General features: G+C 50.4%; 1 protein-coding gene across 2 annotated transcripts; it reads left to right on the top strand.

Annotated features, from left to right (window-relative positions):
• Positions 1-2,205: 2,205 nt before the first annotated feature.
• LOC101114082 (annexin A8) lies at positions 2,206-18,634 on the top strand. Of its 2 annotated transcripts, XM_004021546.4 has the most exons (12): positions 2,206-2,332; positions 7,388-7,478; positions 8,577-8,671; positions 9,977-10,090; positions 11,511-11,601; positions 12,372-12,451; positions 12,900-12,959; positions 13,381-13,474; positions 13,723-13,818; positions 15,463-15,521; positions 16,658-16,780; positions 17,717-18,634. In XM_004021546.4, the coding sequence occupies exons 1-12, from the start codon at positions 2,312-2,314 to the stop codon at positions 17,774-17,776; spliced, it is 984 nt and encodes a 327-aa protein (XP_004021595.3). In that variant the 5' UTR covers positions 2,206-2,311; the 3' UTR covers positions 17,777-18,634. The 2 variants fall into 2 exon arrangements, with proteins under 2 accessions (XP_004021595.3, XP_060262574.1); XM_060406591.1 differs by having other exon boundaries at positions 15,463-18,634.
• Positions 18,635-27,184: the final 8,550 nt, after the last annotated feature.

Genomic DNA, 27,184 nt, shown 5'->3' with positions numbered 1-27,184 from the left:
GAAGAACAGAGGCCCAGGGAGGAGTCCCGAAGGATAGTTTGCTTGCGGAAAAGAGATGAAAAAGAATGGCCGGCGTGCTGGGCATCCCAGAAGCCAAGCCCAGCGCTTCAGAAGGAAGGTGAGGTCTTGGCTGCAGAAGCGAGTCAGGGAGGAGCCTGAGAAGAGGGCACAGTGCTGGTGGGATGGGTCTCAGAGGGCAGGTCTTCTGCAGCCTCACTGGGTCACTGGACTATGGGCCCTCAGAGGGCAGGCCCTGTCTGACATTCTCTCCGCACCAAGTTCTGTGGCCTGTCTTTGTCCAAGAGTCCAGCATTTCTTTCTGAGCTTGGCCCAAGGCCACCACACTGATGACCTAGCTAGGGTCATCCTCATAACTGACTTTGGCCAGACCGCCCTGGAGGGTATCCAGTCCCCAGACCCTGACCCTCATGAGGTGACGTGGGCACGGCCTCCATGAGCAGCTGAGGTCCTGCGAAAGCCTCACCAGGGAGGACACCATGGTTTTGGCCCCGGGGGCTCCCAAGGAGGGCGCAGAGTCTGGGGCCCAGAGAAGGCCCTTTCTCAATCCATGTGACCTGAGGGGGACTGCAATCTTCCTCTAGCGATGGCATCTTCAGTCCTGTGTGATGACCCACCCCCAGTTCTCACAACAGTCCTGGGCAACAGCTCCTCGCCCCAGCCCAGCTATCTACCCAATCTTCCATAACTTGGCCCAGCTCCCACCCACCCCACCCTCTCCAGCCCACACTTCAGGAAGGAGCAGCTGGGGACTTGGTGTGAACAGAGAAACAAGCCCCTGAGCCAAGGTCAGGAACACAAACAGAGGGGACAGTTCTTACCTGTTACTCTTAAGAAATAAAATTCATATTTTCTGGCAAGACACGGAAAATTTAAACATAAAATTTTCTCTGCCCTTTGGTCTCCTCTCTCCCCCAACCATGCATTGTATTAATAAGCCTGCATTATGTATTTACCAAACCTCCCGGTCCACAGAAACAATTACTCAACCATGAAATGCAATTCTCAACCATGAAAAGCATTCTCCTAGCACCAGCCAGACAACTTTTTAACAGATAACATTCTTTCCTGATCTTGTAAGGGGTCACAAGGCACTCAGATCTGGATTATGTAAAGTGCTCATAGCACGTCATTTATGTACAGCCTTCTGCCTCAAAAACCTTGTATAACTGTCCTTGGTTTCTAATGGGCAGAACAGCTCTCAGAGCTTTCTGAGATGCTCTTCCCCGGTCACAGTCTTCAAATTTGACTCAAATAAAATTTTCCGTTTCTTTCTTAGATCGGATGATTCATTTTCCATCAACACTATGGAAGATTTCACCGAACGCGAATCACACCACAGTGGGATTCCTTTTCTCTGGGGCTCTAGGTGCAGCGGGGGTTCTGGAAGCCCTGGGGAACCTCCCTAGGATGGAGGGGCTACTGAGCAGTCACTGAGGCAAAATCTTTACCTTTAGGAAGGAGGGGTTAAGAGGTGGAAAGTTGAAGCATTCTAGGCAGGGGCCCCAGGGAGAGTAAACTCCAGAACGGAAAATGTTAATCTCTTTCCGGGAGGTTCCTCCCTCCCTAGGCAGCCAGTTCATACTCCAGGGCTGAGGGCAGACCAGGCAAGTCAAGGGGGCCTGGTGGATCCTGTGGCTTCTACCCCCAAGAAGTATGATTCACGCAAATTATCTTAACTTGGGAGTTTCCATTTCTCACTATACTACATGGAACACCTACCTGCTTCTTAGGGTTGTGGCAAAGCTTGAAAGGGACAGAGTACAGTGATTAAAGAGGTATCTAGGCACAGAGACACCCCAGTATGTGGAGGATGCTATTAATTTATGTCTTTTGCAGAGCTCCCCACTGCATTGTTTATTGTGGAGATGCCTTGCAATAAATAGGCCCCTTTTTTATATAAATCAGGTCTAGCAAAGAGTGAATAAACAGCCCTATTTACTAAGTGTGGCTTTCAAAGGTTGGAACTCAGAATTTCCAGTCTGTGTAACAGCCACAGCTCAAACATTTGGCAGCAAGTAATGGATTTCCAAGGGCAGGTCTGGGCTGGTGCTAGGTGGGGCCTGAAAGCCACAAGAGGAACCCAGAGCTAGGCCTAGCCCAGGGGGTGGGGTCAGAGTAGGGGTGGTACTGGGTGGGGCCTGGGGCCTGCCTGCTGGTGCTACCACACCCTACCCCAAGCCGCCTGCTCTTCTGAGTACAGCGGGGTGAGTGTGCAGAGTCTCTGAGTGGAGGGAGGGCTGACCGGTGTATCTTCGTCTCCCTGGGGAAAGGTGCCCGTGAGGTGGACGACATGGCCTGGTGGAAAGCTTGGGTAAGTGCAGAGCAAGCAAAGAGGGAGGGTTCCCACACCCTGTTGGTCTAGAGAGAAGTTAGCTCAGGCAACATCTGCTGCCTGCCAGGCCAGGCACTGGACTGGGCTGCCCACTGGGGAGGAAGACAAGGAGAGACTGCCCCAGCCCCATGGATGCTCACGGCTGGAAACAATGGAAACAGGGGAGACAGACAGATAAAGGAACCTCAAAATGCAGCTGGGAAAGCTGAGGGGCTGAGAGAACCCAAATGGAGGGGTCAGGCCGCTGGAAGCAAGGGGGAATCATGGTTAAGTGATGCGTGTGTTTGTGTGTCTGTGTGTGTGGTGTGTGTACAGGTTTACAGAGAACCAGGCAAATGTTTCCTTTGAGAGGGAACAGAATATACAAAGGCTCAGAAGAGTAGGAAGCCTGGTTTTAAAGAGAAATAGGCCTGACGGTCCTGGATAGGAGGGTAGCGGATCAGGGGAGATCTACCTAGAGAGTAGGACAGGGCTGAGTCCTATAGAGCCACCCGTGGCAGGCAAAGGAGCTTGGGCTCTACCTTAAGAGCAATGGGGAGTCACTGAAGGAACCTGAGCTAGAGAGCATCCTGATTGAATAAGCTGATGTTGGAGGCCTCATCAATGGCCACCCCTCAGGGGATGGGAGGGCAGCCCGGCCCACAGAGGTTTTGTACAGCTGAAATCTGTGAGTGAAATTTACAGTGACAGATGGCTGAGTTGGGAGGGATGACACATTTTGCCCCTAAGTCTCCTGTGTCCAGATGAATGCACAGATTCTCGGGAGTGCTTCATCTGGGTTTGAGTCCAGGGCTGTCTCAGCTAAGGAGGTGAGAACACAAAAGGAAGGAAAATGAGGAGCGGGTGGCGTCCCCCCCTCAATGAGGGGGTGGGGGGATGTGCTCTGCACACCTGCAATTCATCCCCAGGCGGCCCTGGGGTAGAAAGGCTGCTCTTCCCACTCGACAGAGGAGGAAACCGAGGCTCAGAGACGTCTAGTGACTTGCTCAGTCCCACAGCTAGCAGACAGGGGTCTAGCGTGAACTGGGGTCTCTCTCTGCCCCCGCCCCAGGCTCTCCGTGGGTCTCAGTGGGCGACCTGGGCTTACCCCAGTTCAGGAAATCTCTTTGCCACAAAGATCACTTCCCAGGAGCTCTCAGATTCAGACATGCTAGGCCAGGACAGGAGGGACAGAGAGGAGGCCTGCGGCAAGGTAGGGTGACTGTCTGGCCCTGGCAAGGCAGCCAGGACAGCTCGAGGGCCAGGCTGGCCTCCAGCTTCATCCTGGCTGATGGGAAACTGGGCTTTGAGGAGGCAGATGAGTCAGGGAGAACCTAGCGCTGGGCACTTTCCAAAGTCAGCTGTTGCCCAGGGTGGCCTGATTCTGGGCCTTGCTCCCAAAATCAGGGGCAGGGTAAAGGCCCAGCCCTGTGGCCCGCCCAGCCCTGTGGCCCCCCCAGCCAGGCAGGCAAAAGCCTCCTTGTAGGGACCTGACCAACCTGGAGGAATGACAATGAGGCTTCCTGAGTATGTACTGTGCCCTGGACATTCCTGAGTCAATCTCTCACTTGGGCCTCAAGACATCTCTGCCATAGAAATGCCCTTATCCTTATTGACAGATATGGAAACGGAGGCACAAGGAGGATAAGAAGGCATCCAAGGTTGCCACGCTAGGAAATGCTGGAGTCTGGGTTAGACTCTGAGCAGTCTGACGCCAGAGCTCAAACTCTGTGGGGCTTGGCAACCCACAAGCCAAGGGCATCAAGATCACAGGGGGACCCCAGGTGAGACTGGCTGAGCTTCCAGTGAGAGACAGATGACCTCTGAGCTTCTAACGAGACCAGGACTGGACCCGAGAGAGGTGAAAGATCAGCTCGAGGGAACCTGTCCGTGCCTCTCTTAAGGCGATGAAGTTTTGTCTCTCAAGTTCTCCCCAGCAGCCTTGTGACAGGAGAAGGCAAGGGTGTGGCAATTCACTGGAGACCTTCACAGATACAGAACAGATGGAGAGTCACAGGCCAGAATGAGTCATCTTTTCAGTGCAAATGTTCCTGTGTGGACTGGCCCGCTCTGCACAAGGCCCAGGAAGAACCTAGACAGACCTTTCTTCCAATGTGGTGGGGGGGGTGGGCTGGTCCTGAATAGAATATCTGGAGCTCCAACACCCCATGCTCACATCCAGGGGTCTGATTCCTAGGAAATTGTCTTTTTCACCTGTAAAACCTTTGTATGGAAAGTGAGGCTGAGGCTTCTCACTGCAGTGAAATCACAAGCCCTGGAGAGCTATTTACCAACACTGCCTCTGGAGCTCAACCTCAGACCGGCTGAATCCGTCACTCCATGGTGACTAGTATGTGTGGCTCGGTGTATCACTGCTGCACAGCCCCTGAGTGCCAGCCTGGGGCAAGAGGCAGGAGGAAAGCTCCTCCTGGGTGGCCCCCAGAGCTTAGCACTGAGATCTGAGATGACCCAACACTCACTAACAACCTGCATTCCTGTGGGCAAGGTTTCCTTCAGGGAAGAGTTCTGGGAAACCTCAGTGTCTGGAAAAGGTTGAGTCATTGATAGCAGGGGGGCGGCAGACAGCTGAGCTTCTGAGTCAGGCTGTGGGTTAAGTCCAGCATCATCATTTACTAGCTGTATAGCCTTGCCAAGGTCTCCAAGCCCAGTCTGTAAAATGGGGCATTCATAACTACCTAATGCAACTGGCAGAGATGTCAAGAAGTGCATTACATCTGAAGTACCTAAAGCCCCTAAAACACAAAGCCTGGCACATAGGACCTGCTCAAATCTTTAACAGTAGTAACAGATGCTTGTGACTCCACAAACAAGGATTATGATCTATGCGTGTGACCAGCTGGGCAACATCTGGGACCACACAGGCTCTCTGGATCAAATTGCCACAAGGAATTACTTCTAATAATTTCTTCTATGAAACTTGGTGCTAAAGAATTAAAGTAGGAAAATCTATCACTAGATATTTGAAGTTCAAGCAAAGGATATAGAAAGACTTCTTACCTTTTGCTCAAAAGAAATATCTTTACAGATATAGCATGGATGGGAAGCTGCTCTGCATTTTCAGGAACTAGCTAGAGCCAGGAAGGAAGGAAGGAAAAACAGGAGGGGAAGAGGGAGGACAAAGGAAGGGAGGAAGGATGGATGGATGTGGTGACTGGATGGGTGGGTAGATGAATGCAATAACGTGGTAGTGGGACATCTGGGTAGTGAATGAATGAGTGGGTGGTGGCTGGGTAAGTGGAAGAGTAGGTGAGTGGATGAGGCGTGGATAGGAGTAGCTGAACAGGCGCATGGGAGACCAAATGCTATGGGACTAAATTCCCTTCCATTTGAAGGGTCTCTGAGCCTCCTTCACACTCAGTCCCCATCTCCAATCTCCCTCCACTCCTTAATTGCCCATCTCCCAAAACACACACTTAAGAGGGATCATTCATTTGCACCTTAGAAATTCTGCAGAGCACAAGTCTCAGGAGCCCTCAGGCAAGACTTGAATTAGAGACTAGGAAATCAAGGGCCTAGGGACTTCGGTTATCTGGTTTATTTCACAACTTTCAGAACATCATGCTGTTTTTTCTAAAGCTAACCCTCTGCCCCTTTGATCCTGAGGACTTGGAAAGGCCCTGAGCTGTCAGGATGTTCAACTGGGTGCCCTGGCCCTCTGCTTTCTTATAAGCGCCCACTTCTCAAGAAGAGGGCAGACTGAGCTCAATCTGGCTTCCCTGCCTCATCCACACACTTTCCAGGCAGCATGTTCAGCTCCATGAAGCCTCTACTTACTTGATCATTGTCCTTGCAGCTTTGAGCAGGGTTGTCCCTTCCTGTTGTCTGCCAGTGGTGCTAGAAGAACCTGGGGGTGGCTGGGCCTACTGCCTGCCTCAGATGGCACTGCCTAAGGGAGACACAGCCTGATTCAGAGCCCACGCCCCAGCACAGGGGCAAGGATGGGAACGGTTTTGTGGCTCTGGCTGGCGCCAGCCTGTTAAAACAAGGAGCCTTTCTGCAAACAAGGGGCCTTTCTGCAGAGGAGACAAGGCAGTCCCACAGAACCTCCAGGGAAACCAGCAGCCCCTCAGTCAGGCCACGGTCCCTGGGGTACCCTTCCCTACACAGCTAATGCCCTGGAGTGACCAACTCCTGGGTCATTCGGCCTCACAGATCTAAGAGTTCAGATCTAACATGGTTGCACCCTGTTGCCCCAGTAAAACCGCTGCTGGCCTCTAAAGAGTGCTCTAGCATCACCCCCTTCAAGCCCTTGCTGATTCTTTTTCAGGCCAAGTCCCCTACCCTAACTCTATCCTCCCAAATTTTTTGTCTTTTTTTTTTTTTAATTTTCCTTAAAGTCATTGATCATCACAAAAACCCAGAAAGTGCAAGTAAAGAGGAAACAAATGTCTGCCTGAGGATCAAAAGACCCAGAGCTAGAAAGGAGGCATGGCACAGGTCTGGGGTGTGCAGAAGGGCCTGAGGCATGGTCCCCACGGAGCAGCTGGGCATGGGAGAGCTGAAGGCTGGAGTCCAGTCTCCAGACCCTCTCCTTGCTGTCCCACAATCCACACGGTGGCTCTGGAAGTGGCCACAGTGCCAGCTACCTGTGAGGTCTTCCCCTACACTGTCCGAGCCTACAAGCCCCAAGTCCCCAGGCCTGGCACTGGGGCTGAGAGCTGGGATTCCATCTCTTACGGTGGCACTGACCCACTCCTCCTCAGAAGGCCCCTCCTTCCAGCCTGAAGCCCTTCCTTCCAGGCCTCCCCTTGACCAAGGCCCTAACAGGCACATGGGGCCTCTGCAGCCCTGACATGAGGGGGCCGTATGGCACCTTGATGCCAAGTGGACAAAGGTGCCCCTTCCTCAGCACAGTCTGCCGGAAACTAGCATATCCGGAAGCTGCAGGCTCCAGGAGGACACGCAGGTCCAGGATGGATGGAGGCTCAGCCACTGGTCGGCAGGGGCCGAGCTGGCACCCACCCCACGGAGGCAGCGGCAAGGTGCACTGCTTTCCTCTGCTCCCGCTCTGAGCAGGCCTGGACTCTCTTGCAGGTTGAACAAGAGGGCGTCTCAGTGAAGGGCAGCCCCCACTTCAACCCAGACCCTGACGCAGAGACCCTCTACAAAGCCATGAAGGGGATTGGTGAGTGGCCTTGATATGGGAACTCAGTGAGTCTCTGGGGCTCTGCCCATTCTGCTCAAGACCCCTCTGCTCACACCCGTGGGAGTCAGGGTCTCCCAGTCATCTACTGATGAGAACCAGAGAATCACACAGGGCCCACCTTCCCCAGCACAGGTCTACACAGGCCTGAAGGCTGGAGGCGGGAGGGCGGGAATGAGTGACGGGGGTGGGAAGCAGGAGGCCATCTGCCATGCGTCCCTGCACGTCCTTGTGCAGGAACCTCCTCTCACTCAGCCTGAGCTTTCGCACTTGTGAAATAGCTCCAGGAACTCTGGGCCCTGCGTGTCACTGTGAATTTCAGATGGGACAATACTGGGGAGTGTGGGGGGCTGACCTAGTTCCAGGGGCTCCAGCCATGCAGGCTCTGCAGCATCTCCCCCCACCCGGCTTAGGCTGGCCGCAGGGCCGGCTCCATCCTGTCTCCAGCGTCTGCTTTCCTGATCGCTGGCCGGAGGCCCACTGGGATTAGGATGACCTGGCCCAGACAGCCCTCATGTTGTCACCCTAGGCAGGAGTCACCCTCTCACTGGCTCCAACTGGTGAACTGTGGCATTAACAAAAACTGCCATTCGCAGACAAACTGAGAAGGAATTTTCTGTCCTCAGCTTCCTGTGAAATCTTTATTATTATCTCCATTTCCCAAAGAAAAAATGCAATGGCTTGGAGAGGTGAAGCTTCCTGTCCACCCAGTCTCTGGGCCAGGAATCAGATCTGGTTTTCTGGATCCTCTGTCCCCACCATCCCCCCCAGTCACCAGCACAAGGTCAGGGCAGGAAGTGAGCTCCAAAGGCCCTGGGCTGTGTCCAGAGCAGAGCAGATGATCAGAGGGGCCTCAGAGTCCGTCACTGTGAGGCTGAGCCTGGGCTGCACCCGCACTGGGCCAGGGATGGACAGGTAGATTTTCTGTCTGTCTTGTCTACACCATGAAAATCATCAGGTTTGGGAGCTTTCCAGGTGGTGCGTCCCCACTGCTTGGCCACCATGCAGCTGCCCTCCCTCCTCCCCAGCCCCCATCGGCCCCTGGGGGACATGGGGGTGCTCAAGCCATGCCCCCTGCAGGGACCAATGAGCAGGCCATCATCGACGTGCTCACGAAGAGAAGCAACGCGCAGCGGCAGCAGATCGCCAAGTCCTTCAAGGCTCAGTTTGGCAAGGTAAAGGCGGGCAGGTGTGTGCAGGTGGGCTGTGGAGGCTGCTGCTGCCAGAGACAACCGGGGAGGCAGCACCATGCTGGACGAGCTCCAGCTGACCAGGAGCCCCGCCTCCTGGCGACACAGGCATTTGGGACATTCGCTAAAAATATGGTGCATTTTATCTCTGAAAATCAGATTTAACTCATCATCCTGTGTTTTACCTAGAAAACTTACTTACAGATGGCTCTCCACCCCACGTTTCCCAGCCTCTCTCTCACTTGCTCCCTTACATTCACTCCAGGGTCCCACCCCTGAGCTATTTCCCTCCCTCTACATTTTGCTTGCCCAATTTCCTGAGCCTGGAAGGCCCTTTTCTTTCCCACATGCCAGGGATGCAGGGCAGACTCGGCCCTGTGCTGTGCGATGGGGTTTTCTCCTCACATTGGAGCTGCCGTTCACGTACACTTTCCCTCTTGCCGTGGGGGAAATCCAAGGGCAGGGAGCACACCGTCTGGCTTTGTCCCTCCTCCCACTGCCCCCAGGACAGAGCCAGACACTGGTGTGCCAGATAAAGAGAGTAAAAAATGCATGCAGAGTCGTGGTAGCTGGAAGCCTCCATCAGTGCACATCAATAATGTGGACATTTAACCCAGAAAGACGAGTGGCAAAACCCAGACACGGCATATGAGAAACCAATATGCTCCTCTAAAAAATAATTTCTCTCTCTTAACCTTCACAGCCATGTATTATTCTCTGCATTTGATGTTAGAGGAAACTGATGTTCTGAGAGGTAGGGACTGTTGTCCAAGTCTCCAGAGCCTGTAAGAAACAAGGATGGGTTTGAAATCTGGATCTGAAAAGGCCCTTGGTCCTTTAGCTGTGAGATCAGCTGTGTGTGGCCTTGTGGCTTCTTGCAAACACAAGTGGCCTGAGAAAGAGACGTGCATAAAATAGGTTCCTTAATTCATTTCACTCATTCGTCCAGTGTCTACAGGCTAAATGACAGGGACTCAATAGCGAGTAATAACAAACTTGTATTTCGGGATTATGGTGTGTCCAACCCTACACTGAAAAGGAGCCTGACATCTCTCTGCCAATCCCCTAAGCAAGGGCATGAAGCAGGGACGCCACGGTGTCTGTTCCACAGGAAAGGATAATGATACTCAGAGGGGCTGAGTTGCTGGCCCAAGAAACCCCAGCCAGCACCCGCACATGGCAGAGCCTACTCGGGAATCTCGCCAGAGCCCCTGGGCCCCACCACCATCCTTGCCAGCCCTCCGGTGGTTGCAGCACCCAGAATATCATCATTCCCTCTTCCTGCCTTAGGATCTCATCGAGACCTTGAAGTCGGAGCTGAGTGGCAAGTTCGAGAGGCTCATCATAGCCCTCATGTACCCTCCATACAGATACGAAGCCAAGGAGCTCTACGATGCCATGAAGGTAACCACGCAAGTTGGTTGGGGGAGGGGCAGAATCACTTACAAGGACTGAATGAGGGGATGATGCCCAGGACTCCTTTCCCCAGAGAGCTTGGCACAGGGAGCTCCAAGCTCTCCTTGAGCCACTGTTTGGCATGAGCTCAGCAAGCTGGGAGCTTGCTGCTCATGAGAGTGTAGAACACATTTCAGGACTTAGTAGAACATAGGTTCTCCTGTCTCAGAGCAGAAAGAAGTTGGTGAGAGGCCAAGTGACAGGTAAGTGATTTATTAGAATAGAAAGCTTGTGAGGCTAAGTGGGCTACAGCTTTATAATCAAAGGAAAAGTGGGGAGGGGGGGAAGACCACCTTCTTCCTCATTCTTGGCAGGGCATCAAACTTCAATCATCTTTCCTCCTCCACGATGGGTGGGGGATTTTCTTGTCCCTAAATAGTCAAACCAGGACCGTCATGAAACAGTGGAAATGAGCAAAAAGGCTGTAACGTATACTAAAATATGGTAAATCATCTCAGTTTTCAATATAAGGTCTCTTTTTCCTTGAGTTTTGTCTTTAGTGCAGGCAGAAGAGCCTGTCCTAGGAATCATTAACTTACCGAGCCCACTGGGCAGGATGTGGGCCTCATTCCACCATTGTTTCATTGCCGGGGGAATGTCTCACGCTTCTGTGGCATAGTTTCGTTGCTCAGCGAGGCTGCTTGGCTTTGTGGTTAAGCAAACCTGTTTTCCTGAGTGATCATTAACTTACAGGGGTCTCCCATACTTTTTTCTCTGTTGACCATCCCCTAGTGGGATTAACTATTTAATCACCTACTTTGTCCCCTTACCCTGTTCCTGTCACTCAGACTGCCACCAAACAGACTGACCTCCTGCGTCACCTGGTCTTGATAAAGCCAAAGTGAGTCCTTGTCAGGACACCACTAGACCAGGTGTGCAGGAATTAGGAACCAGGCTCTGCTGTCTCGTGCCTGGTTTTCCAGTTTCCCTTTACTTCCATTGCTCCTTTTGCGTTTGAAGGTAATTCAGGAGTCAGGACCAAGGAACAATAATCGTCTCCATGGAAAGGCCACTCACTGTGTACACGGACCTGCTGGGCACTCTACATCTATTACCTCCATCCCCGGGCGGGGGTGATTTATCATCCCTGTGTCCTGATGAGGATCCTTGGGCTTAGGGAGGTCGAGCAACCTGTTTGGAACTACCTAGCTATGGAGGGGCAAGCTGAGACACAGTTTTCCCATCACATCACTCGCCCATAACAGCCACCACTGGAGACAAATGCAGGTGTCTCCTCCTGAAATAACATCCTCCAGCAGAGGCCTCCCAGCAGAGCGAGGGCGAGTTCTTCCTAGGGCCTGCCTTGTGCCTCTTGACAGCAGGAGGATGCAAATGGTCCTCTCCAGTAAACAGAGATTTTTATCCACAGGGCATAGGAACCAAAGAGGGTGTCATCATCGAAATTCTGGCTTCTCGGACCAAGAACCAGCTGCAGGAGATAATGAAGGCATATGAGGAAGGTAAGGGGCCTGTCAAGAGAAGATGTGGGCCCTGCATTAAAGGCCAGCTTGGGGATGGCCATGAGCTTTGGCAGCGTAGCAAGGAATAAGAGACAGGAAGTGTCCTGGGCCACATTGGAAAGGACTTTCTAAGCTTTTCCACTCTTTTGAGCACCCACTGTGTCCCAAATCCCATGCCTGATAGTGAGGTCAGATATGGCTCAGGCTTAGCCGCTAAGCTCCCTAAACTCACAGGCTGTTCGCTGGAGGGAAGGTCATGCAGACACTAACTCTGCCCCTTGAGAGTATGGCAGTGCTGCAGGCCACAAAATTTTTCAGCAGCGGGTGGTGGGGCTGGTACCTTCCTGGCTGGGCATAGGCTGACCCCAGAGACCATGCAGGGCCCAATTTCAGCAGCGGGGGATGTGGAGCCCAAGCTAGCTATCATGGAGTCCACGGTATGCAAGGCAAAGCCCCTCTTCCTCAAGGTCTGCCTGGTGAGGAGTCTGTCTGAAGGTTCTGGCTTTGATGAACCACGTAATGAATTGGAGCTTGATCAGGCTCTCTGGACTGGCCCATCTCTGTGTTTTGAGCCTGGCCAGCAACCCATGTCGCTTCCTTGCTCTGAATGACAACCAGTGGGGAGCCTCTGCCACTCAGACACTTGCACAGTGCAGACAGTCTGTACCAAAGACTCACCCTTCCTAGAAGGCTTTAGTCAGGAGAAGTATGGGAAACGGGGCTGAGAGGAGAAGAGCAGGCCTAAGTTTCACAGTCCTGATCCCCTGCAGACTATGGGTCCAACCTGGAAGAAGACATCAAAGCAGACACCAGCGGCTACCTGGAGAGGATTCTGGTGTGCCTCTTGCAGGTATCACAGCCCTGGATCCTGGGAACCCCTGGTCTGGGGGATCCCAACCACTCCCCACTCCCAGAGAGCGGCTCTTGGCCAGAGCTGCTGGGGTTGGGTGAGGTGGGGGCAAGCGTGCGGTACAACCACTGGGGCCTGGACTCACCGGCTTAATCCCAGCATGGCTGGGAGGTCCTCATCGCAGAACCCTATATCTCTCTAGGAAGCAGAAGAAGAGGGCACATCATTGGGCAGGTCCTGACCACCAGGCCCATGCCAGGCATAGAGCTTACTTTTGCTCAATGAATTCCCCATCCCTCTCGGGGCATTTCTTACAACTCTCATTTTACAGTTGAGAGAGCCAAGGCCCAGAAAGGATAACTGTCCACCTGCCTGCTCAGCGGCCCCCTCTGCCCAGGCTGCTCTGCTCAGCCAGCCTACCTTACAGAGTCACCTCTCCTGTTCCTAGGGCAGCAGAGATGACTTGAGTGGTTATGTGGACCCAGGATTGGCCCTGCAAGATGCCCAGGTGAGGCTACCCCTCAGCAGCTTCTGCCTTCCTGGCCACCCGGCCCCACCCTCTGCCATCTGGACTCCAGGCGGGGGAGTGGGGGAGGAGGGGGTTTTCGGATGACACTAGACTGAGACCCAACTCAGCTCTTGACTCTGGAGATGCTGGGCCTCTGAGGCCCAGATGTGTACTTTCAGGTCCCTATAGGTCCGCCTGCTGGCAGAGCGCTTAGAACTGCCTAGAGTCAGGGTGAAGCCCAGGGTGAGGCGGGGCAGCTCCTAGAGCAGCCCGAAGAAGAGAATTGAACCATGGGAAGGGCAGGCTCCCCGTCCGAAAGACGGTCGAGCAGAGGAGAATGCCGAGCTGGCAGGGCGGACCGAGGGTGGTCCTCCACCCCCTTGCTCACCTTCACTGGTTGTCACGGCTGTCCCAATGCCAGGATCTGTACGCAGCGGGTGAGAAGATCTGTGGGACGGACGAGATGAAGTTCATCACTATCCTGTGCACACGCAGCGCCACACACCTGCTGAGAGGTACAGGGGGAGGCAGGGAGGCAACGCCAGGACCATGAGGGGCGGGTGCCTGTCCCTTCATACTGAGCACTCAGTGTGTGACCATGCCAGGACATGGAGCTGGGGAGAGGGCTGAGGATCCCGGGACCCTGTGCCCAGCAACCAAGCGGAAGTCAGGGGTGGTGAACTGATGTATAGTCTCTGATGTAAGATGTTGGGGGATGTCAGGCTGAGTGCACATGTCGGCTAAGAGAAGGCTCTCTCCACAGTGTTTGAGGAATATGAGAAAATTGCCAACAAGAGCATTGAGGACAGCATCAAGAGTGAGACCCATGGGTCTCTGGAGGAGGCCATGCTTACAGTAGGTAAGAGACGGAGCTCCATGCTCAGGTACACATGTGTCTCCCGGCCCTGGGGCTCAGTGGAGGGGCAGCATCAAAGGGCAAAGGGTCCAGAGCTCAATGGCAAGTGCTGGGGACCTGTGCTCACCCCAAATCAAGGTAAACCTCCATATCAGCCCCCACTCAGCATGTACCATCCACCCAGGACACTGGAGCTTCTAGGGAAGCCCCAGAGTCCTCAGTGTGCTCTGTGGTGCCGCGATTGTTCCCTGCGCTGCTCAGGTAGTTCCCAGCACTGTGTATGTCGTTGTGTATGTGTGTAAAGGTGTCTGAGTACGTGAATGTATGCGTATGCACACATTTGCAGGATTGTGCAAGACCCAGGGGCTATGCTCACCCACAGCAGCCACACAGAGAACATTCTGGCTTTGATTGTGAAGGTCCGAAAAAGCCAACCAGCAGGACCTCAGCCAGGGGTCTGTTCCCTGCCTCAGTTGCTGACTGAAGAAATGATGAAGTGTAGTTGGAGTCCAAACTGAGTGATGGGTTGTCTGACGCTAGGGGAACACTGTGAGCCTTCCCCCAAGCATGAGGTCAGATTCATGTAGAAGGACCCATTCCCGGGCGCATCCTGGGGTCCAGAGCCAAAGTGACAGGCAGAAGAATCATTGCAGAATGAAGAGCTGAGGCCCAGAGCAGAGGGACTTCCCCCCTCCCTCCCGTGATAGAGCCAAGGTCACCTCCACTCCAGGTTGCCAAGTAGCCTGGGAGCTTCACAGTATGTCCTGGTCCCTAAAAGTTGATTGGGACATCTGACACTCCCCAGCCACCTTTGAGTGCTGTGATCAATCCAATCTATGCCAGAGCATCCAAACATGACCCCTGATCCAGTCTCACCTTCCATGGGCAGCCCCTGCCTTTAAACAACTCCTAAATAAAATCGGCAGGCAAGGAAAAGCAAGACCGTGTGGTGCCCTTCTGGGCACTTCCTGTTGATTACTCCTGAAGACTCACATCACGGTCTTCACATGAGAACAGGGCAAGGCAGGGAGATGAGTCACTAACACACAGCACTGTCAGGCAGGGTTCAAATTCATGCCTGTCTCCCTCAGAGCCCTCCTCTTTCTGCTGCCTTGGGTCAAAACGCCAACCTCCCCACCCAGACACTCAGTCTCTAAAGCAGCATCCATGAAAGAGAGTGTGGGGCCAGGTGCTCTGGAGCCAAGCCCCATCTGTCACAGGGGAATTCAACCTGCAGAGGTCCTCTGACAAGTGACACTCAGAGGCCAGCGGTCACCGTAATGGTGCCTCCTCCCTGGAGCTGAGTGGATGGACTCTCAGTGACGCTGTCTCTGGAATGTAAGGGCCCAGGGGCTCCCTTGGTGGAGCTGTGGTCCGATGGGCCAGACCAACCCTGTGGGCCCCAGTGCATTTCACACCCTGCCCTTTTGTCTGCCTGCTCTGGGCCTTTGCACCTGTGCCCAGTGCCCTGGGCTTCCCTCCCCGCCCCACCCCTCCTGACACAAAGCGCTTCAGGACTAGGCAGAGCACCAATAAATAGGCCAAGATGTGCACAACCCTTAGGACCCAGAGCAAGGCATAAATAATGAACGTGTATGCAATGCTGCCCCAGCCGCTGGTTGCTAACAGAGCTTTTCTGTTTGCCAGTGAAGTGCACCCGGAACCTCCACAGCTACTTCGCGGAGCGCCTTTACTTCGCCATGAAGGTAACTGCTTTGTTTTCTGTGTGCCTGACCCTCAGTCCTACATGGCGCCAGTCGCAAAGCCAAGGAGCTCAGAGCCACCACCCAGTTCCTCCACATGTGGGCCTCCTCTTATCCCACCCTCCTGTGGATCAGGCTGGTTTTAGTTCTCAGTGGGCAAGTCAGGTCAGGGAAGGGAAGCCGCATCCCCTGAAGGCTGGATTTGAGCAGGTGTGCTCCCAGGCGTCCATGGCCCTGACCTTTCACCACAGTTCTCTGACACTTCGGTGCAATCCGCCCTCCCGTCCGCCCTCCCAGAGATGATGAAACTGTGGTCAAGGTCACCAAGCTGATACATGGCAAAGCCTTGATTTGAACCCAAGTCAGTGCAATTGTCCTTTTTAATTTATTTCATTTATTCATTACTGTCCAAGTGGCTTCCGTGAGAAAGCACAGGATTACCAGGAGATCAAGGCACCCTTTGAATGGACACATTCAACTTTTCTGCGTGTGCCGGCGTGCTGACCTGGGTTGTCTATTGTCCAAAAGGCTGCACTGGCCACCCAGACAGCTGTTCAAATGCTCATATTAGGTGCAGGTTGTGGTATCTGGAACCACAGTGGAAGATAGATAGTCAAAATAATTCCCGAAGGTTAAGGTGAGGTAAAGGTGCCCACCTTTTCCGACTGATGGTAGTTAACATCGCCTGAAGCAAGAACCCCAAGCCCTCTGGCTACATCTGGCCAGGGAAATAAAAAAGGGTGTGGGGTCCCTGTGGCCACATGGCTCCTTCTGACATAAAAATATTCAAGGGTGAAAGTGAGAGGGAGGGTCTTGTTTGTGAATTTTCCAGTTAAGCAGAGTTCATGATGTTGCTGCCCTAGGAAGAGGTCTTATTCTTGGACCAAAGAGAATTTTGTGTCCAGAATCAAATCAAACACAAACTGCAGCCTGGGGCATTTGGCTACTAATAAGAAGCAATATGAGCAGTGAGCAAGGAGGGATCAAGGGATCCCCTAGTGCATCCTTCTAATGCTTCACTGTCCTTCCTGTCTCCCCGTCCCCTACAAAAGCCCCCTGGACCCAACAGAGGTTTGTCATTGTCACAAAGATGGACCAGGAAGGCAGGAAGTGATGGCTGATTGCTGTGTTTCATCCAGGGAGCAGGGACTCTGGATGGGACCCTGATAAGAAACATCGTTTCCAGGAGTGAGATTGACTTAAATCTTATCAAGAATCAGTTCAAGAAGATGTACGGCAAGACCCTCAGCAGCATGATCATGGTGAGTCATGAGCTCCCAAGTCTAACACCAGTTTGAAGCAGAGACCTTGCTGGGAAACCAGAATGCTGTGACCAATGTCATCAGTCACACGTGTCCATCCCTTTCCAGGGAGCATCACACTTGCACTCATTGCTGTGTGGTACGTACAGGGATCGGCAAGGAGGTCAGTGTGCCTAGTGGAGGTCCCTGTTCACCCAGAAAGTTAGCTTTGCCTTTGCCTTATAGTTACCCCTTTGAAAATGACACACCAAATCCTTGCAGAAGGAACCATATCTGAAGAGTCAATGAGAGTATATAGTTTAGTAGGAACTGAGGAGTAGCATTCAAATACAGATTTAAGCAATCCTGGCAGCAACATTTAAAGGAGATAAATCATATGAGCTTCAGTGGGTTGCCTAACATGATTCCCATTAGTGAACGTTCTAAAGTTGAGAAAACGCAGAGCAATTATCACACTGCTGTAACTTCAAGAGAAATAGCTCTTCTAGCTGTTAATGTCAATTGAGGCCTTGACAGTTTCATTAATGAAAGTCAAGTCATGAGAAATATATCCCTAAGTCTTCACTGGCTACTAGTCAAGTCTCCAGTTATTCTACAAATGCCTATTATTCACTATACTTTTCAAGAAACACATGGCTTATGAGATGTTAAAAAGACATTTTCCCTTTCAGAAGTTTCAGAATGCAGCAACAGGTGGCCAGGGTGAGGGGTGGGGGGTGCGTGGTGGCAATAGGAACAGCCTGAAGTGGAAAACAAGTAAAGACAGGTGGCAGTGTGGGGGGCAGTGGCATAGGAACCAGCACACGCATGTGCCAGGACTCCCCCCAAGCAGCACAGCTCCTAGCAAAAAGAGCTCCTGACGGGGACGACTCCAAGCCAGGTCAATGTCCTTCTAACCAAACTCCCTTCTAAATCTCATGTCCCTCCTGTCCTCAGGAAGACACAAGCGGTGACTACAAGAATGCCCTGCTGAACCTGGTGGGCAGCGACCTCTGAAGCCTCAGAAGGACAAGAGCAAAGGCTAAGAAGGCGGAGTCACTGGGTCCTGCTTGCTCAGCCTTGGCCATGGATGGGGGTGGGGGTGGGGGAAGCCACAGCGCACCTTTCAGTCTTATATCTCCCAGCTTCTAGCACTTTCCACCCAGTTTCTCTGATCCAGAAAGAAGGATCAGCCTGGGACTCGTACCTCTACTGTCCTTCCAAGTCAATTCCAGGTGTGAGCACATTGCCAACCTTAGGATATACTGTGCCTGGTCTAACAAATACCTTGATGTGAAGGAGTCTGCAGGAGCTCGTAATCGTTTCTTTCTCCCTACACAAGCGCTTCCCAAGCCTGCCTGATCAGAACCCCCTAGGCACAACTTACACAAAGACTCAGCCGCACCCCTATCTACTAAACTAGATCTGCAGAGAAAGGACCGGAGAATATGGCATTTTAGTAAGTGTCTCAGCTGATATGCTTCTCTTGCAGACAACCAGAGAAGGCTGTGAGAACCTATCTGTTTCAGAGCACGTACTCATGGGCAGCTGAGAAAGGAACACATATATCCAGGCCAGCTGGGCTGCCCACATTCATTCGCCAGCTTCATCTAAAGACACTAGGCTGCAGGTAGAAGAGAAGTTCTCTCATCATCCTCCCAGCAGAGCAAGCTGAAAACTAACGTCCTGACAAGGACACTGTGTTCTTGTCACAGGCTTGAGCTTCTCTAACTTGACAAAATCAGGCCCTCCTTCCTTTCATGACAGAGCGTGGAGAATCTCTAATGCTAACCAGTGGCAATGGCAACTGATTACAGGGGAACCTGAGATGCCTGTGTTGAGCTTTTCAGAATAATAAAGATTTTTACAATGGAATACACGTGTCTTTGGACTTTTAGCAGTGACCAAAGTAGGACCGCTTGAATTAGCCAATTAGGCTCTACCCCATTGAGCCTACTCTCCTGATTATGCCATCTAGGGCCACAAAGCTTATCTTTTTCCATTAACACCATTTCTGATCTCTGAATACAGCCCACATATTCTGCCAAGATTTCTTCTGTCAAAGCCAAATGTCCCTGATCCCTTCAACTATCCCTCCTAATGCCCAGTTTGCAGCCAAGTCCTCTGAACATGCTCTAGCTTGCAAACCCCCTTTTAGAGTACAATCCCAAGGAACTGGGTTTGTTTATTGGTTGGTTGGTTGGTTTTTTTTTTCAGGGATAGACAATACAATTATATGTGTCCATGTCAGGTCTAGGTTCATGCCACCCTGGTGGGGTTTCAATCCATTTACAGGCGTCTTGTCAGAATGCCTGCCAGGGATCCATAGGGCAGGACCAGGCTTTCCTCATGCAGGTCATCACATCCTAATAATGCTTTGTTAAAGGACAGATCACGTAATCACAAATCTGTGTAACAGCTTAGGGAAGAAAATTCCTGGGAGTGAAGAGTGAGGCAAATCAGCGGGGGTTTTAAGCTCACGTAGAGGAGAGGTAGATTCTGGCTGTGCATTGCACCGGCTCTACAACTCTGACCATCGCTTCACATGTGCAAGTGTGTGTGAGACAGAGATTCCTTAGCTTTTCCTGCACGGGTGGAGACTCAGCTGTAATCACTGCTTCCAAGTCACGCCAAAGCGAGTGCTAGAAAACCATCGCTTTATGATGCTCCTGGGTTCTATAGGCTAGGAATTCAACTGGAGCGCAGTACGGGTAACTTGTAGACTGAGGACAGTGTTGGGAAGACCCAAAAGTCAGGAGAAAACTAGGGCAGGCACTGGAATCATCTGGAGACTTCTTTACTCACAGTCGGGTGCTGTTGAGATGGCTGGAAGGCTGGGATCCTACCTGCAGCTTCACCAGGATGGGGCTCCAGGTGGGAGCACACCCATGGTGGCTCAGGGCTGTACCACCTTCTGTGACATAACCTCACACAGGTCACTTCCACGGTGTCCTACTGGTCAAAGCCATCATGAGCCAGCCCATCTTCAAAGTAAGGAAACACAGTCCCCATCTGTCAATGGGTGAATATCAAAGAATTTGGTGGCCAATTCCTTAAACCCTGAACAAAGGGCTTAAACACTGATCAACTCACACAGTCCTTTGTGCACGGCTGTTGTCTATAGGGCTGGATCGGGGTCCAAGGGGCCCCTGAAGGGTCAGGCCTCAATCCCTACCGCTGGGTTTCAGGGCAGTCGGTCAGGTCCCAGGCAAGACTCTGGGGAGTGATGATTCTTGTTTTCTATTTTTGGCTCAAGCCCTCCCCTGAACTTTCTTCCAGTGCTGAGTCACTGAGTCACTTTCGGCCACAGCCCTTTAGAAAGAACGCAGGATCCTTCCACCCTGCAATCCACTGGAATGCTAGTTCTCTGGGTAGAGGAGTCCCTTGGGGCCCACCCCAAAACCAGCCTGACATGTCCAGACAGAAGCTTCAAGAAAGGCTGCAGTCAAGAAGACGGCCTAGGAAACACGGTGGTGCCCAACCATGTGCCCAGCAAGGCCATCTGTTTAGCAGAACCGTGCGGTTCACCCATCACTCCCGATGCAGCAGAATGGAGGACTCCGCGTCCCCACAGGGAGGAAGCAGCAGGACTCTTCAGACTAGAGGGATGTTCTCTCCTCCTGGGGTCACAGTTAGAGCAGCCAGGGGTCACGCGGCCTCCCTGTGATGTGGCTCCTAAGTAGCTGAGGGCATTCTCCGGAGAAGGGACCAGCTGACTCTCATGGTTCCTGGGGCAGAGGGCAACGGCTGGTAAAGGGACCTGGCCAGGACACCAGTAGTTTCCTCTGTATCTCCAAATCATTTCTGCTGGACAACAGCAAATACTTCTGATAAAATACTGCTGAATACTAAAATACTTCTTGTTGAATACTTCTGATAAAACAGACACATTCCTAAGGTACTTTTGCAATAGCTCTTCGATATAGTTTTGTTGTTTTTTTTTTAACACATCTATGTTCTTCAAGATAATTGAGAGTCTGATCAGTTTGATTTCAGTAAAGCAGGAAATGGCAGGGTGTGTGTGCCCTGCTCGCGGCTCTGTAATGGAAAGTGCTGTTTTGCTTTCTGACTCACTACAATACATTATGAGGGGTTCCTAGGTGGCTCAACGGTAAAGACTCCACCCGCCAATGCAGCAGGTGCAGGAGGCGTGCGTTCGATCCCTGGGTCAGGAAGATCCCCTGGAGGAGGGCGTGGCAACCCACTCCAGTACTCTTGCCGGGAAAATCCCATGGACAGGGAAGCCTGGCGGGATACAGTCCATGGGGTCGCAAGGAGTCAGACATGACTTAGAGCCTGAGCAGCACAGCACACTTTATGTACACACGAGGTTTCTCGTCATCCACGGACCCAAGGTCTCTCAGTCTCTGAAGCCGCGTTCATTTTCTTCCACTGCAATGCTGGGGAAGAGCAGAAGCTGAGTTCAGTGTGTTCTCCACATGATTTGAGACATCATTGTCACTGGGCACAGGATTCTGTGAGATATCCAGTGAACTTTCATAAATTCTTCTTCTGCTTATACCATCCAGAGAGGATGATTTTGTTAGCAACCAAGAAATCTCTCTATTACATAGATTCCCTGCCCTTATAGCTTCAGAGGATAATTATCTGACTTTGTGTCTCCTTCCAAAAAGCTGTGCGCTCCTTTAGGGCAGAAACTTGGTTTTGTTCATTTGTGAACACGCAGTGGCTGGCACATAGCAGACATTCTGTGAATAATTTTGAACAAATAACAACAAGCAAGAGTATGGATTTTGAGGGGACAGAAGGCCCAACAGCCATCAAGTCTGAGCTAGTCCATCATCTCTGATTCTGAGAAGATTCTCTGGACCCTTTGGACTCCCCCAAGGAGGGACGTCTACTCAGCCAACCCAGCGAAACAGTCCTGAAAAGGATTTAATGGGGAAGGCACCTTCTCGCAACTCTCTTGGCACCTACTTGGCACCAGGCCCTGTTTCAGATTCTGACCCTGCAGTGGCAAACAAGCCCAGCACAATCAGTCCTTGATTGAGCCCTTTATAAGAGCTCACCACCTCTGACCACTATCCCATGGAAATGCGGGCAATGGCCAGAACCAGGCACATGCCCACATGTGCCCACCAGAGCTAACTTCTTACTGCCAGAGGAATAGGGCCGGTATGCCAGGCCTGGCCTCTTCCACGTGTCTCCTTGAGCACCGGGTCGCTCGGCTGAGGTTGACTACTTGGACAAAATCAGGATTCTCTTGGTAAGACACAAAAGGAGGAATAGATTTGGAGGCAACATCCTACACTGTCTGTTACCAAGCAGTCTGCCTGTAACCAGTTTGGAGCTGGCCAGGTAAGCCTAAAGAACGCAATGCTTGAGCAGGGTCTCAAGAATGACTCACTGCTTATCAGTTAGACAGGACAGGAAGAACATTCCAGGCAGAGAGAGGAATGTGTCATCCAAGAAGTCTGGTCTCTATCAGACAACAGGAATGATATGTTCATGCCAGTGGAGGTGGGAAAGTCCAAAGATAAAAATGTCAAGGGTCAAGTCAGGGAGGGCTTGAGCTATCAGGCTGAGAGGTTCAAACTATTTCCAGGGAAATGGGGGCCTTTCAGCGTCAGGAAAGGGGTATCAGGGATGAATCTTAGTAAGATTTCCATCAGTAGTACAGAAGGTGAGCATGCCTGCATGATTCTGCAGTCTCAGAGCCAAGAGTGAAGCTTTTGCAGCTACTGACAGTGATGCTCTCCACCCTTCCAGTCCAGTGGTTTGTGATCCTGAAGATAATTCTTGAGAAAGAAGCTGAGTCTGGATACTCTCTTTCCTGATCCTGGGAAGTGAAATCTTGCTATGCAGCTGTGATGGAGCCCCAGGTCACTGTATCTCTGTCTCCATAGTGAGGAGCAGATGCTGATTTTCACAGCTCTCGTCATCGGCCTGTAAATTCTGAAGTATCTCTGTGAGCTCTGAGCCTGAGTATGGGATTCTGGGGACTTCCATGATCCCACGTAGATATCCAAGTTCCCATGTAGGATTGGCCCAAAGTGGACCTGTCTCATGTCCCTGTGTCCCCCTGCCAGTCTATTCCTGGCTCTGGGCCTGGCCCTGGGGCTGAGCTCTGATGGAATTCTGGGGCTACCAGCTTGGAGATTAGGGCTTGTACCATCTCTGCGATGTGTCCTGGAGCTGGGCTCCTATCAGTGTCTCTCTGACCTGAACTCCAGAGGTGCCTGACACTCAGCTTAACTGGACACACTCACCTTGCTCTGTCTGGGCCAATCAGCTCTGACCAAGAGCCCTACTTTGTAGCCAAGCCTTTCTCTCCATAGCTCAGTATTTCTCCTAACCCTGGGATGCCTTGATGCCAGAGTGACCAGTGTAGCCACGGGTGGACCATGACTGCCCTACCCCGTTGCCCCGTGTCTGCCATCTATAGCTTCTCACAGATAATTCCCTCTCCCTCACCTCCATCCCACTCTGCCATAAACTGATCCTAATTAAAACTAAGTTATTCATCTCAGCTCTGCCCCTGGTCTGCTGGGACATGGGCCATCATCTCCTAACCTAAGATGAACTGACCCACCCCAGACACCAGACTGCCATATTCCCGGGTTTCCCTGTACCAGGCTGACTGGGACCTGCTGCTCCCTGTCGCCCTTGCTTTCAGCCCCTCCTCCCCTCCTGGTTCCCCTGACAGACCCGTTTCCAGGTCTGTGTTCTGAGGAGCAGACCCTTTCACACCCTGGGGGAAGTCACTGCTCCACCCTCTTCCCTGCCGCCCCATGTGACTTGTAAGGCCTCCTCTGGCCCTCAAGAGCCAAAACCACCTTCACACAAGCAGGCAGAGCCCAGCACTTCATGGATGCGGCAGGGAGCGCCAAGTTGGCTCAGAAAGCCATTCTCACGGTGCCCTCTTGTGGCTTACTCAGATTAGCAGAAAGTCGCAATGTCAGAGTAGGAGTGGGCACTCACTGCTCCGAGGCGCCCAGGCAGGAGGGATGAGGGGCTGCGGTGGAGGGTCCCTGGCCTTCATCTGCACTGGGTAAGGGCAGTTTCCAGTTTTCTTGGATATCAGCTTTCTGGAGTCTCCTCACTGCTAGGCAGTAAGCTTCTCCAGTTAGATTTCTAAAACGCTAACCTGTACTGACCCTCAGTCACGGCTGCAGGTACCGCCTTGCCCCACTTTGTTCCCTGGGGAGAGAAATGCCCAAGGCTACTTAGCTGGACACAATCAGGATACACCTTGAACTTCAAGGCCGCTGATGTTCTTACTGACTCATATATGTTTCTCTTTTTTTTTTAATTTTTAAATTAGAGGACAGTTGCTTTACAATGTTGTTGGTTTCTGCTATTCAACAAAGCAAATCAGTCATAATTTTATATATATATATAAAATCTCCCCTTCTTAAGCCTCCCTCCTTCCTGGTTTTTCTTTAATCAGATTTTTTTAATTTTTATTGAAGTATACTTGATTTAGTTTTTTATACTTGTGTTAGTTTCAGGTGTAGAGCCAAGTGAATTAGTTATATATATATATATATATATATATATGTATATATATATATCTCCACTGTTTTTTTTATTTTCTTTTCTCCTATACAGAGTACTGAGTAGAGTTCCCTACGCTACATAGCAAGTCTTATTAGTTTTAATTAATTACTTGTTAAATATTAAATGTAATGTGCACTGGTTAAAAAATAGAAATAAATCATAGACATAGACTTAAAACCTTCTAGAATAGGCAGAATATCTTCTTACTTTGTGATAAGAAAATATGTCTTAGACAAGACACACAAATGAGTAATTACAATGGAAAGCACTGATAAGTTGGACCTTATCGAAATTTTTAACTTTGTCAGTAAGGAAATTAAAAGACAAGTTAAACTGGGAGAAAGTATTCGTAAAACATACCAAGGAATTTGATCCCATAATATCTAAGAATTACTACAACTCTTAGTCAAAATGTATAAACTTCCAGTTATAAGATGAAGAAACTCTAGAGCTCTGATATACAGCATAGTGATCACAGCCTTAATGCTATACTGTATACTTCATTTTCTTGGGCTCCAAAATCACTGCAGATGGTAACCTCAGCCAAGAAATTAAAAGACACTTGCTCTTTTAGAACAGCATATTAAAAAGCAGAGATATCACTTTGTCAACAAAGGTCCGTCTAGTCAAAGCTATGGTTTTTCCAGTAGTCATGTATAGATGTGAGAGTTGGACCATAAGGAAAGCTGAATGGTGAAGAATTGATGCTTTTGAACTATGGTGTTAGAGAAGATTCTTGAGAGTCCCTTGGACAGCAAGGAGTCCATCCTAAAGGAAATAAATCCTGAATATCCATTGGAAGGACTGTTGCTGAAGCTGAAACTCCAATACTTTGGTCACCTGATGTAAAGAGTTGACTCATTAGAAAAGACCCTGATGCTGGGAAAGATTGGAGGCAGGAGAAGAAGGGGATGACAGAGAACGAGATGGTTGGATGGCATCACCGACTCAATGGACATGAGTTTGAGCAAGCTCTGGGAGATGGTGAAGGACAGGGAAGCTTGGCATGTTGCAGTCCGTGGGGCCACAAAGAGTCGGACACAACTGAGCAACTGAACAATATACTTGAAAGGTGATAAGAGATCTCAGTGTTCCCAAAAGAAAACAAACAGTAATTCTGAGACATGACACAGGTGTTAGCTACCACTGTGGTGGTGATCCTTTTACAATGTATGACTGCAGCAAATTAATGTACTGTTTGCTTTCAGCTTACACAATGTTATGTCAATTATGTCCACAAAGCTGGAAAAAAACCAAGAATTTCTACAACTCAATAGTAAAAAGCCCAATTTAGAAGCATGCAAAGTCCTGAGAAAACACAAAAGAATATGTACAAGTGGCCAATATGAGCATAAAAACTGCACGGCTGTTAGAAATTTCAAAAGGTCCATCTGTTCTGCTAGTGAAAAAGTAAATGGTACAAAGTCTTTTGAAAATAGTTGGTCATTTCTTATAAATTTAAATATAAACCTTATTAAATCATCCAGCAATTCCCTTTTTAGGTTTTTATACAAAAGAAATGAAAACTCATCTCCGATAAATAGACTTACAGGCAATGTGTATAGAAACCTTATTCATAAAGGATAAAAACAAGAAACAATTCAATCATCTATCCACAGGGGAATAAATAAACAAATTGCAGTGTACCCATCCTGTGGAACACTGCCGCTGCTGCTGCTGCTACTGCTGCTAAGTTGCTTCAGTCGCGTCCAACTCTGTGCAACCCCCTAGATGGCAGCGCGCCAGGCTCCCCCGTCCCTGGGGTTCTCCAGGCAACACTAACAGGCAAAAAAAAGGAAATGGACTACTGATGCACATTACAATACAAAAGGATCTCAGAGACATGTTCTGGACCCAAAGAAGCCAGACACAAAGGGACACACAGTGCGTGACTCCATTTATACAGAACTATTCTACGGTGAAAGAAATCAGACCCTGGGAGTTGGGGATGGAGTGATGTAGCAGAGATTACCTAGAAGAACAACAAAGGAACTTTCTGAGATGCTAGAAACGTTTTAAATCTTATAGAGTGGGTCACAAAAGAGCATCCATTAACCCAAACGTAATGAATTACAAAACTTAAGATTGGTGCATTTCATTGCATATGAGTTATTCATCAGTATAAATATTATATTATAAATAAAGCTGTTATGAACATTTGAATGAAGTTTTTGTGTTGACCTAAATTTTCTCTAATAAATTTCCAGGAATGCAATTGTTGGGTAATGTGATAAATGCAAATCAAGGACATTTAGGATGTTTGGGGTTGTTGAAAATATGGTGTAATAAACGTCCTTGTGCGACCTCATACAGTATGGGATAGACTCCTAAAATATACTGCATGGATCAAAGGGCATGTAAAATTGTATTTGAGATAGATTTTGCCAAATTGCCCCCAAACTGACATTCTGATTATCAATAAAGAAGCAAAGTACCAGTTTCCTAACCCTCTCACTAACACAGTTAATTTTAAAAATTAGATCATTGCTAATCTGTTGCCTAAACTAACAAATTGACATTTTAATTTGTCTTCCTACTAGTGGGTTTTGTGATGCTTCTTGTGTATAAAGAGCTTTTGTACTTGTTTTCCTATGAATTTTCAGCTCACGTCCTTTCTTCCGTTTAGTGAGTTTAGTGACTCAGCCATGCTTCCGTAATTAATTCTCTTTCCCATTACCAGAATGTAATACCACAGTTGTTTATCGGCTCATCAGCTGATGAACATTTGGGCTGTTTCTACTTTCTGCTTATTATGAGTAATGCTGTTATGAATATACCAATAAAAGATTTTTGTGGGGGCATATATTTTCAGATTCTTGGGTATGTAACTAGGAATGGAATTGGAGAAGGCAATGGCACCCCACTCCAGCACTCTTGCCTGGAGAATCCCATGGAAGGAGGAGC

This window comes from Ovis aries, chromosome 25 (genome assembly GCF_016772045.2).
Source record: "Ovis aries strain OAR_USU_Benz2616 breed Rambouillet chromosome 25, ARS-UI_Ramb_v3.0, whole genome shotgun sequence".
NCBI lineage: Eukaryota > Metazoa > Chordata > Mammalia > Artiodactyla > Bovidae > Ovis > Ovis aries.
This window is presented reverse-complemented; position numbering and strand designations above follow the sequence as displayed.